At 41.2% G+C, this 12,986-nt stretch overlaps 1 protein-coding gene across 3 annotated transcripts in view; it reads right to left on the reverse strand.

Annotated features, from left to right (window-relative positions):
• Window positions 1–12,752, reverse strand: part of mapk8b (mitogen-activated protein kinase 8b) — a 35,885-nt gene extending 23,133 nt beyond the window's left edge. For 2 of the 3 annotated variants that reach the window (XM_030399279.1, XM_030399278.1), the window contains exons 1-2: window positions 12,423–12,751; window positions 1,502–1,682 (exon numbers count right to left, since the gene is read on the reverse strand). In XM_030399279.1, coding sequence (XP_030255139.1) covers window positions 1,502–1,623 — 122 coding nt within the window. In that variant the 5' untranslated portion in view covers window positions 1,624–1,682; window positions 12,423–12,751. Of the gene's footprint in view, window positions 1–1,501; window positions 1,683–12,422 lie in introns of all 3 variants that reach the window. The other variant, XM_030399281.1, reaches the window with a different exon arrangement.
• Between the last annotated feature and the right edge of the window lie 234 nt (window positions 12,753–12,986).

A 12,986-nucleotide genomic window follows, 5' to 3' on the forward strand; every position in this document is an offset into this window, starting at 1 on the left:
CTTAAAATAACAGCTAAACTTCACTTCATTGGATTGTATATTCTGTGACATATCTAAATTTTTATTTTTGTGTTTTGTCAATATTTATGGTGCCCAAAAATAATGCATATCCATGTAGAAGCATATATGCACCCATGACCCAATTTCCCGAAGTGATTCTGAGTAGTTTATGTAGCCTCATCATTAACGTGATTGCAAACATGTATATCATTATCCAATTGTATTCACTTAATTGCATCTGTAAGTCCTAAGGGGAATAGTATGCGGTTACATCAGCAGGACATTCAGCTCACTTATGTGATGGAACAGACAAACTGGGGTTTATATATAATAATAATACGCATAAAATCCTGCATCGGTTTAGCCAATGTAAGAGAAGCAGAGCAGATGTTCATATTTGATAACCAGCAAGTCATTTCATAACAAAATAAAGTCTTGACTGATGCTCTAATGCATCAATTTCTTGTCGTTATGGACCAAAGTAGATTAATGAGCAAGCAAACAACTTAGATGACTTCATCATGTTAAGTTTATGTGACAAGTACTGGGAGTAGATCACTTTAGATTTCACCTTTAGTCCACTAATTAAAAATTTGAAGGTCCTTCCAATTAATCAACCGCTGGAATGATGTAGATATAAAGCTCGCCATCAAAGGACAACTGCTGATGTGTTAGAATATCATACTGAAATCCACAAGGAACACAACACCACACTGTACTGTCAACAAATACTACCGTATGCATCAACTTCTGTGTGTTTTGCTGATGTTATAACATCTGATCTTATCAAATCCGAGGGCCGACAGCTGGCAAAGACCGAGCGCTGCATCAGTAGCTTCCAATAAATGTTTTCTTACCTGACAGTTCCTATATAGGAGGAGAAATTTTGCAGTTTCAACACTTTCTGACTGACAAATAGATTTAAGTTTGTTTCAGCCAGGTGCAACACTCCAGACGCGTTGTGCACATGGCTGACTAAACACAGCTATACATAAGGCTGTGAAATTACTTATTCTAATCATGACTGATCACTCATTTCTATCGTGTTTTATAAAAGAAATAACACAAGCAACATTTTGTTATGAAAAAACGTTGCACTACACATTCTGTTTTTATGAACAAGTTTGTGCGTCAAACACATTATCATCCACTCAAATACAAATGAATAAATAAACACAAAATACTATACCAATATTTTTTGACAAAATACTGTTGCCTTAAGGTCAACTTTAAATTGTATTTTTCCGGGATTCCAACCACATCTCATAGTCTGCCAAGTTGTCATTGAGATGGCTTAGTGGTCATAACTTGACACTAAATGAGAGACCTTTGCCATTTCCGTGACAATTGTTCAAAGACCATGCCCTGATGAAGACCTTGAGATGCATTTGAAAACTCCAGAAAAGGCTGATTAAGTCGATAAGTGGACTTTCAGTTGAGTTTATCTTGTCAATCTACGTTTTCCAAGATCAAGACATTTTTTTCAGTATTTTATCCTTACCAGACAATTCCCTGTGCTCCGGATCCAATGGGTCTGAGGTTCTGGTAGCGCTTTAAAACCATAAAAGTTGAATCGCCCACATCTATACTGTAGTACTCCTTTTCACGCTTGTTCCGGTTCATGGTGAAGCCTTGGACAAACGCTGTGACTGGGCATCCAAGTGGAGCTCTCCTCTCAAGACCTGCAGTGAGTGAAGAGGAAGAGAGGTTGTCATTTTCTGTCGTTTTTTGTTTTTTTTAAAACTCATTTTCAGCCTTTGGGTTAATTGTCTCAGCAGCCATAATTCAAACTGAACTAAAATACAGGGTTTTTCAAAACACTGATCAGGCAGTCTTTATAAACTGTATGCTTTCAAATTGGTAAAAGTGGTGTGATTTTGTCATAAGATTCAAGTTAACCCTACTTGTCATGAGAGGATAATATCTTTTATTGTTTTTCTGTCAAGCATCATTTATAGGAGATAAGGATGTCTGGATTCTCCAAATCCACGATTTAATTTTTGGTTTTTGAACATTTATTTCCCGGCAATGATGTTATCTTTGTGGCTCTTTGCAGTTTAGGGTAAGGAAAGCTTTAACAGTTCAACAAAAAACCACAGCCTTCGGTGATTCAGCAATAAACAGCAAAAGACAGAAGTGTGTGTTACAAAGTTAAATTTCTCAAATCTGCTGCGAGTAAACCCTCCTACCATGCAAATCAATGAAGGATCTTAAATGCATCATGATTCTCTCTTGAAGTCACGGTGACCTTGACTACTGTCCTTTGGACATCTAATCAGTTCATCCTTTAGGCATGACGGACATCTATCTATAAAAGCAAATAACCTCTGTCTGTCTGTCTGTGTGTGTATGTGTGTGTTCCTCAAATATCTCTGCCGATCAGGATCAGACTGACCTGAGAGTTCCAACATGGCTGCTGCGTGGTTCAAGGGTGCGCTATTTCGCATTTGTTTGGACTGCAATGATACCGTTAATAAATTATTTCATAAATGCTTTACAAATTCCACGAGCATTGTCCACCGGAGCCACTACAGTCACGTGCGCACCAGAGCCAATCACTGCACACCGTGGCCACGCGTGCACCAGAGCCAATCACTGCAGAGCCCACCGCGACCCCCCACCTTAAGAAACAAGCAGATTTATACCTGCAGCGGCGCGAGCTGGACCGAGATTTTGCCGGCGGTTCGGTCCCGTTCTGTTCTGTTCTGTGCATCTAAACTGACTGTTGTGGATTAATGAGATTAAACGAGTCCGGACCGAGCCTGTTCGGGTCTGAGGAGATCCGTAGAGGCGCGGACAACAAAGTGGAATCGGAATCTGTGGATGTTCGTGTGTAGCTAGCCGCTAGCTAGCAGCTAGCGGCTAGCTTCACGGCCCATCTCCCGAGGCGACGGACCGGAAGCATCGGCACGTCCAAAACCGGACCTAGGGTAAATAATGTCCGCCACACTTTTTCGCGAACATCGCCGTCACGTTTGCTTTGTGTCTGGTGCAGGAAGAAACGGTAAAAACGGGCTTTTGTCACGAAAGTGTCCAAGCAGCAAGTTTGGTTGTTGAGGAACAAGAAGTTGTGGGAGGGACCTAGGCGGATGATTGACATGCAACGACGGTCGGTGTGTGAGAGTTGAGAGATTTGTGACATTTAGCGTGTTTGGAGTGTGTAGTTAGTGTGTTATGTAGTGTTTGTTGTGTTGTGTTTAGTGAGTAGTGGAGTCGTTTTTTGTTTAATGAGTCAGAACAATGAGGAGAAGCTGAATGTGGAGCAGGCAGTCCAGCTCTTCATTCAGCTGGAAGGAGCACAGGCAGACCTGAGCATTGCCTGCATTTAAATGTAAATAGTTACATATAACTTTTTTTTAAAAACTTTTAAATTTTTTTCAATGTATGCACAAATTTAGATAAACAACAATTTATATTTGCATTATAAGTAAAAAAAAAAAAAAAAAAAAAAGGTTTGTTAAACATATTTGTGGTTTTCACAGTAAAAAAATCTAACTTTTTCTACTCGGATTTCATGTTTTTTTTTGTGATTTTAGGTCCATTGTGTTAATACAGTATGTCAAAATAAAAAAAATTACTGTACAGTCACACATGTGAGGTTGTGCTGAAAATAATGACACAAAGTAAATAGCTTTTGAGATGAAATATAATGGCAAAATCAAAAATAGTCAAAAACAGCCAATTATACCCTGGAATATCAGATTTCACAACAAACCTAAATATCCGTGACGTCCCACATTCAAACACAGCCTCATTTGGCCATCCATGAAAAAGCTCCTTACCCTCCCACTTTTTTATAGGAATACACTTTTATTACGGGCACTGCAATAGTTTGTAACAAATTTGAAGAAATTCCCATTGATGCGTTCTTGAGATGTGCCATTCACAAGAAAGGGATGCCATGAGGTCACAGTGACCTTGACCTTTGGCGGCCAAAATGTAGTTGGTCCTTCAACAACTCATAGCAGTAATTTCTACCAAATTTGGAGAAATGTTCTCAATAATATCTTGTTCACAAGACTGGAGCGCCATGGGGTCACAATGACCTTGACCTTTGACCACCAAAAACTAGTCAGTTCATCCTTGAGTCCAAATGAACATTTATACCAAATTTGAAGAGATATCCCTAAAGGCACTTTTGAGATATCGCATTCACAAGAATAGGAAGTACGTATGGACAGACAAGACGCAAACATAATGCCTCCAGGCACAGCTGTCCCCAGCACAGAGGTGTAAAAATAAATTGTGTATTAAAATCAAAATAACTGTTCTATATTTGCATTGTACCCTCTGAATCAGAATCAAATTGAATCATGTGGTGCCTAGAAATTCCTACCCCTCATTATACAGTACAAGGGAAATGTTTTTCTTGGCATGAATCATTGAATTTTTGAACAAAAGTTTATCACAGAGTCAAACTTTGTCTCAACACTCTATATGGGTGGCAAACTAAAATTCAAAATGGATAAAACAGGGGCTGCCTGCCAGCTACCAGCATCAAAGCGAGTGTTTAGGAATGGAACGCCTGATAAACTGCTCAGACTGTAGATATGTCCATCAAAAAGCCCCACTCCACAGGCAGTCTGGCTCAGAAACAGCTCACTGCCTCACCGCTTCGCTCAGTTAATTAAATGAATTACTACAAAGGTTGGTATTACGTGGGGACCCCATGTTGTGTCAAGTTGTATTCCTCAAAGACTGTCGTGTCAACAGAGCAGATCTGCTCATGGGTTTGACGGCGCGGCATAAATCTGGTTTCACTGCCCCTTATCTTGATTTGTCATTGAGAAAAATTCTTAGATATCAGAAACTTAGACCGGCCTTGCTCCCAATCCTTAGTCTCATCAATTATAATGGCTACTATATAAAACCCAAAGGTCTGAGCAAGTGATGATGTTGGCAGAGAGAGACAGAGAGGAAGCAGGAAGCTGGGTTTCCTGCCGGCTCTGAAGACGACGAATCATTAGTGGAATTTGGAACACTGTGCTGAGGAGGTCGGCTTTGAGATGATAGCTGTACGTTTCACGGACCACGACCTGACCTCTGGATTTCTCAAGACTAATGCAAACCCATCCCCCCTTTCTCTTTCAGTATCCTTGAGCCCACAAGCCTTTCATCGTCATTGCTCTCCTCTGCACAACACTCATCTTCCTATTCTTGGATAAGAGGCTCTTCAACCTTTACTCGTTTCTCCCATTTATCTTTAATCCTTATTTGCAGAGCTGCAGTCAAGACCAGAGTGTTTAAAACTAACTCAAAACGGAGACCTGGTTCAATCGCACTCTACATTCAGATCAGAGGAGAGTAGAAAGCCATTCAAATCACAGTCAAAGATCGATAAGCACATCAATTGCTCTCTCTTTAATGAGATACACTAATTGGCGGGAGGACGTATCTTTTTTAGAAATTCAAAAAGTGTCTGAAATCTTGACTATACGCCAGAGAAGTGATCTTAACAATGAACTCCAATGCCGGCTCCTCCTCTCAGATGCATTGATTTCATCCTTTCTGCTTCATCTCCACCCTGTCTCCTCTCCTCTCTCCAGTGTTTCCTTTCTCTGACTCTGATCATAACATCTTATTCTCTCTCTCCTGCTGAAGAACCCAGCCTACAGTCTGCAGCTGAGTCACAGGCTGCACAGGTACAGGGAAGAATAAAAAGTTCACAAAAGAGTCTGAGGAAATCTGGTATTTTATTTCATAGCAAGAGACGTGCGGCAAAACGGTCGGCAAAAATAACTTTACAGAACACATGGATGCACTTAAACACAGATTAACGGAGTGAAGTTTCTGTACCATCCGAAGCTTTTTGAGCAAGTTCACACAAAAACGCAGATCAATTCAGTCAGATTTGTCTTATGGTGATGACAGAAAATTGTGACACGGCACTATGCAGCCATGTTAGTCTGTTTCCCCTGACCTAAACCTGCAGCACCCAACCTTATCCTTAACCCCAATCAGTCGTCGGATTGCTTCACTGGACCGCAAACTAACATTAGCCCCAACCACTTCTCTCTCTTTGACCATAACCCCACACAAGACCCCACTCTGGTTTTAACGGGAGGGACACGCTAGTTGAAGGGGAGAAAAAGACTTCAACACAAGACCGGTTTGTACCAGTTGGGCATGGCTTTCGCTGCATTTGAATTGGGCACACAAAGTCTCAGATGTGGTTAATGCTGACTTGCAGCCTCATTTGTAGTAATCAAAAGATGCTGAGCATAAAAAACCTTCCTTAAACTGGCAATGACCAAGTTTTCTGCTCCAATCATGTGTGTTTACATTTGTTCCTGATAAACTTAGCTATGACTGTACTATTATGTCTGCCATCTGGCAAGTGCCACCCAGGAAAAGGAAGGTCAACTACTGATCCATTACTCATACAGACTAAATGATGAATGATCACGTTTTGTCCTATGTTGTTGTTATTTGCGCCTGATGGAAACAGAAATGATTGTGTTGTCTTTGCAACAGCAGCGCCAACAATAATACCACTTGGAAACGCGAGGGGGGGATGGTCTGTTGACATTTTAAGCAGAACTCCCATTCAAGCTGGTACATCTGTAATCAATAAATCACAACTACATTACCTGCCTTGTGATTTCCCCTTATGTGATGCCAGCACAAATGACGGTTTGGACAAGAAAAGTTATGAGATCAAAGTAGATTAAAGGCATACTGAATTGGTTTGTTTCGTCTTTACTGATGTCCTCTTCGACGATCGCCATGATCGCCAACTGATGTTTATTCACACACAAGTTTGAACAAAGATATCTTCGAAAGAGGACAACTCTTCTGACAGAATCTTGGGTTCTTCTTCCTTCTCTCTTCTTTGAAGATTTTTCATACAACCATTTCCATCATTTTTTTGGTTTGCTTCTCTGCGCAACCAGACAACAATTCATCATTATCCTTTTTTAAAGCGGCCAACACAGCTGAAGTGCACAGCGTGTGTGGTTGGTGCTCAATGTTAAGCAGCGTGGATGTCTGTCCAGATTCAAAATAGGCCTATACCCTGTAGTTAAGACTATTGACATGTAGTGAATATTGACATATGATTCCAGTAAAAAACATGTTGTCTTCATTCATATACTATTTATACACAGCGTTTAGAGGGCAGATTCATCACATGGTGTGACGACAATCACCTGAAGCTCAGTAGATGCAAAACATTTTGTCCCAAATTTGAGAAATTTCCTCAAGGCGCTCTGGAGATGTAAAAGCCCCGAGGTCAATGTGACTGATCTTTGACCACCAAATTCAAATGAGTTCATCCTCGAGTCCAAGAGGGTGTGTGTGCCAAATTTGAAGAAATTCCCTCCAGGCGTTGCTGAGATATTGTGTTCACAAGAATGGGATAGACGGAAAACCTGAAAACATTTTGCTTTTGGAACATGTGATTGCTTCCCAACTGTAGCAAAGAAGCAAACATGTATTTGCACAATAATGATTGCTGTAATAACCTTGACAAATAGCGTTCCAACATCCCAGTATTTCCACATTATTCAGTCTGATGTTGCGTATCATCTAAATTACGTTGCCACAATCAATTTAATCAAGTCTTGCTTACTGATGGGCACCCACACCTCACAGACAAATGACTTTTTTCATCATGTTTAGACTGATCCATACTGCAGCAAAAAATCTACTTCATTTGCCAGCAGTATCTGGCTGCAAAGGGACCGCAAAAAATCATGTAAGCTACTCCCAGTGTGCTTTTTAGAAAAATGACATTCGGTAAAGCAAATATAGGCCACACTGGAGAGAGCGTGTGCACTCGTGTAGACCCATTAAACACTACACAATATGTCTGAGCTGATGTTAAGCTTCTGCGTGTGGTGTGACATGATTTTCCCTCGTATGAAGACTCACCAGCACATATCGGGGTTACTGTGAGACAGGAGGAGCTGTGGCTGCCTGTGAAAAACGGGGCTGAGCAATACGACAGTGTGTGTCAGGCTGTCAACCAGATTCAGCTGTTAGGAGGTCGAGAATTACACATTATACAGCCAGGGCTGCACACAAATGCATGAATGAATGACGGAAAGCTGTTAGCTTGGTGATAAAGTGGGTTCTACAAAGCAAAAGACAGGCATACAAGTTCAGTTTTTTTATGCAACCACATGACACCTTCAGTCACCTAAGGTCATTCAGATCTATAAGATACAAATTGAGGCATCCATGTTGCAGCTTTATAACAGATTTCACACCAACCAACACCTGCCAAGCTTGTTGCCATCGTTCGTTAATCGCTGGCTGTGAGGAAATAATGTCTCTGACAACCAGACAGAAAGGAACAGATAACTGTGTCAAAAAGTGTCAGGTGTGTGCCTTTGTGCAGGTGAACACACACACATCGCCTTGGCAGTCCTGTCCAGATTTGCCCCGGTCTCTCCCACACAGCTATCAATCACACCGACCCTCCTGGGAATGCATCTGTCTCTCACTGGCTGTCACAGGACTGCTCTTGCTCACTCTGATTGAGCTTTATCTCCTATATTCCTGCAATATCAACAAGGTTTGAGTGATCCCGGGGTTGAGATTTAATCCAACAGTAATTTTGGGAGAGTAAGATTTTATCTGTGAACTGCTCACATTCAGCCTGGGTAATGGTTGCTGGTAAGAGCTCACAGAAGGCACATTCTGTGCTAAAATAGCACTGATTCACATTTCTCCTCTGATTAACTGGAGGGTTGATTTGGGGGTATTTAAACCCACACTTCCAAGAATCTGAGCCCAACATTTAGCTAATGTGGTAACCATAAAGAGAAAATATTCCAAGTTACCCATTGCCATCATCTAAAAAAAAATTAGGAGACGAGTTATACTGCATGTACACTCAGACCTGCAATCAGCTGTAAGGAGCTCAAGTATGACCACTAGAGGTGTATCACTCATGCCAGTGCATCTAGGCTTTGGTCAAAAAACATCTGTCTTCTGTTTTCAATTAGAATTGTTAAAATTGGGATATACACCCAGGTCAACTGACTGCAGAAATCAAAGCTATTAAGCAGCTCTAGCTCCAGGCAGATGAAAACATTTTACCTGGGTGGACACACTAAATTTCACTCCTTTTTCCATTTGATGCTTGACGCCTGCTGAAGTTAAGGCTGTTGGTGCATAAGGACTTTCCCGTCCATCTTTGTTCAAGCAGTGCTCAAACACTGATCAGCTGGCATTTGAAAGACAAAGTCAGGTAAAAAGATATTTAAGAAGTAACCGTGTCAATATCGGTGCAACTTTCAACAGAGATAAGAATGACGCAAGGTGTCTCACACACGTGTATTTCAGAATTGATAAAGACTTTTTAAAAATAGTCATCTTCTGGATGCATTGTGATGAGATATTATCTGTCACTTTCCACTATTTCCTGGTTTTCCAGCATGTTCATCACACATATGAAAACATGACAAAAAAACAGAAAGGCATACTTGTACTGGCGGGTTTTAAAAAAACCTGTATCTACCCGCTAATTTTGATGCTAGCAGAGTGCCAACAGAGTCTCACATGCTCTGCAACAATCAGAGGCATGCATGCAAATGTGTGGTTATATTTGCTAATAGTGAATACATTTTTTCAAATCATTCAGGGGATACACACAACATGAACACTTATCACAAGAGAATATTTTCTTAAAGTTCTTAACGTGAACTAATGAAAAACTAATTCAAAAACTGTCTTCAAGTTACATTGCTAAACAACATACTAACCAACACCAATCCCATTACCTAAAGAAGAAGGGGTACCAACAAATCAGTAGCGGTGTAACAACGAACTTTGGCTATTTATGTCCCCATTCGGCCTTGCAGTGGGTACACCTCAAACAGGTTTAGGCTTCTTAAAGTCCAAAATCAAACAGACGGGTGATGCAACTGTTATACCCTACACTCCAATCTTAAACCCATGCCAACAAAGACGAGACATACCACAACCTAATTTAACCGCCTTAATCGCCATCATCCAATAAGGCATGCATCCAATAGCAGCAAAAGCCCAATCTCAAACACCGCCAATGACCCCATCCTCTGAATGCAGCATGCACAAGGAGAAACACCCCCATAACAAACTGTAATGTCAATATGCTTTCTGCCTTGTTAATAAAGAAATTTATAAATGGCTAAATAAATAGTGCCAGCTAACAAAGAGATTTGAACTGATGACTGTAACTGACCCTAGCTGTTAGCGTTTTACACAGTGGTATCTGTACTGAGTTTTCTGGATGGTAGTAGAGCTGCAACAATTAGTCAATAAATCGTTAGCCTATCGAAAGAAATGTAATTGCTGACTACGTTTTATAATCAACTAGTCTTTTTAGTCGCTTTGCAAGCAAAACTATCAAACATTTGCTGGTTCCAGCTTCTTGAATTTAAGGATTAGCTGCTTTTCTTTGTCGTTTATGACAGTATATGAAGAGTGTTTGGGTTTTGGACAAAATAATCAATTTGATGATGTCACTTTGGTCTCTGTGAAATTGTGATGAGCATATTTCACATTTCATGTTCAAATTATGAAAGGATTACGCATGAAAACAAATGGCAGACTAATTCATTATTTAAATAATCATAGACTGAAGATTTGTGTTAATTTTGGTACATTTTATAAACTAGAATCTGATATTTGGGGATTTGCAGTTCAAGGGAATCTTTACGCTCAATAGAAATAATGAAACAAACCAATGGAAAGCAATTTTTTTGAAAAATCAACTCATCACCCCGCCAAACACATATATAGATGGTAGTTAATTTAGCCTCTACTTCTTTAAAGGAACCCTTATTTGATCAGCTACTGCACATGAGGTGTAAGCACGAAACAACGTGCACAAGGACAGAAAAGCTACAAATTAAATATCACATCTTGCAGAAGAGAATTTGGAGACGATCCAAAAGGTGTGCAAGGACATGACAGCGTTGTGATTCTTTCTCAGAGAAACTATCTTTGCCTTCAACCATGACAGCTTGAAGCGTTGCATGCCAATGTTTGATTTGTTAGGTTGGGGAGGGACAAACAGCAAACACTACCCGTCTTTAAATCAAATATTGACTACACGTAACCGAGCAAATTATGGTTCTTATGCAGTGCACTTAGTTATAGCAAGGAGAAGAGGAAGTGCTGGCCTTGATACGGTTATCACTGTGGTTCAACTAATGAGAACACTTTAAATGATCCAATATTCAGATGTCGATGGGCCCTGAACAATTTGTCGCTGCCAGCCAGTAGGACCTGCAGATATGAATGTGAGCCCATCATGTGTTTGCCAGGAATCACAATCCCATCTCTGCAGGCTACCTTTCGGCTTTTGGTGCAGGAATCGAATTTCTTGGTGCTTTTGGCTGACCGCTGCTGTTCTCTTGGCAGGGCTTGTTTCGGAAAAAAAAAAAAAAAAACCTTGCAAGCGATGTGTGCAGTGCAGTGTGGGAGCTCCGTCACCCAAATATGACTACACCTTACACGTCGGAAAGGTAGACACAACCAAGGTGCATGCACTTGCACGCTAACCCATCTTTGACCAGACAATTCCAGAGAAACACACCAAGTTATTAATATCACTGATAATGTGGCTGATTTCGAAACTTCATGTGATCCCTCCGTTTGATAAGCTATCTCTCCTTACTGTAAGAGGCTGACACATGTTCAGGATCTGATTGCTGTAACAAAGATAAATCACCCTGCAATACCGTGTAATGGCCAGGGAGTGTTAATCACATCCACCTTTTGAATTTGTGGGTCAGTAAGGCACATAAATCACAGTAAAAACACATGAACAGACAGACTGCACCCTCGCATGGAGCCAAATATTGATATCCCATCTGCTCAGCGGTGTTAAGACATGCTGCTACGGTACAATAACCGGTGTAAAAACCCACCCGTGCTCGGTTTACAGAGCAGGAATTCAGTTTTTTTTTCCTCCCCACCTTCCCAGCTAACAGAGATCATATCAAAGCGGTAAATGCCAGTCGGAGCGTTGCTAGCTACAAGCAGTGGTGTATTCAAAGGCGTCAATACGAGACATTCTGTTTACATGGTAGATGTTATCGTCTTCGGTTGACCACAGACTCGAGGTCACGGCGTTTTTTTCCCCCACAAGCTGAAACCTTTCACTCGGTCTATGACTGGCAACACCACCCGGCTCGCAGTTGACAGTGCGAGCGGTGCTAATGTGTGTGTAGCACCGACATGGGTCGGTTACAGTGGTGTGCTTCCCAGCGTAGCCACCACTCAGCCCTGGTTGCCTTTTACCAGTTAGGCCAGACCTGTGCTCGCCTGCTGTGGTGGTCACCGTGTACACTGTAGTAACGTTAACACATATTCACAGTAACGTGCGGGACACACATTAGTTTGTACCCATTCCCCCTCCAAACAGTTGACAATAACGCGGCAAACACGTCTCGTAAGAAGAAAAAAAATCCATATGTCGAGCTCACCCTCTCCGGTTAATTCCAACAGTGTCGACCCGCAGTCGCCGTTCGCTGCCTGCTGGAGACACAACCCGGACGTTTTTTTTTTTTTTTTTTGCTTGTTTTTTTTTTTTTTTGTAAGGAAAAAACAGCTCTTTAATCCCGTTTCCTCCGGATACAATCCCGTTTCCTCTCACACTAGCAGGCCAGGGTCATCGCAAAATACATGTGTAGCTTCTACGTAACCTAATCTTTGTGCTTCCGTGACACAAGCAGTTTCTGCCATTTCATACCAACGTCGTCGAAACCTTGCGATGTTTCCTCGGCTGCACAATGAGCACCGGGGGGACGTTCAAGACCGCCTGCGCGTTCCCGGCAGCCGCGCAGGGAAAGCGGAAGCAACGATTTCGCAACGTTTTGAAATGTATCTGAATGCAACGCAAGGTACTGGAATTTTACGCATATTTAGTGGTGTATTTTCAGGGAATGCTTATAAATACATACACTACAAACATAATATAAACAGAAATACAAAAAAAGGTTACATAAACCCGTTTGCAACTGACATAGCATTTAAGTTAGCAAAGTTTT

The sequence above is a fragment of the Sparus aurata genome, chromosome 20 (assembly GCF_900880675.1).
Source record: "Sparus aurata chromosome 20, fSpaAur1.1, whole genome shotgun sequence".
In the NCBI taxonomy this organism is placed as follows: Eukaryota; Metazoa; Chordata; class Actinopteri; order Spariformes; family Sparidae; genus Sparus; species Sparus aurata.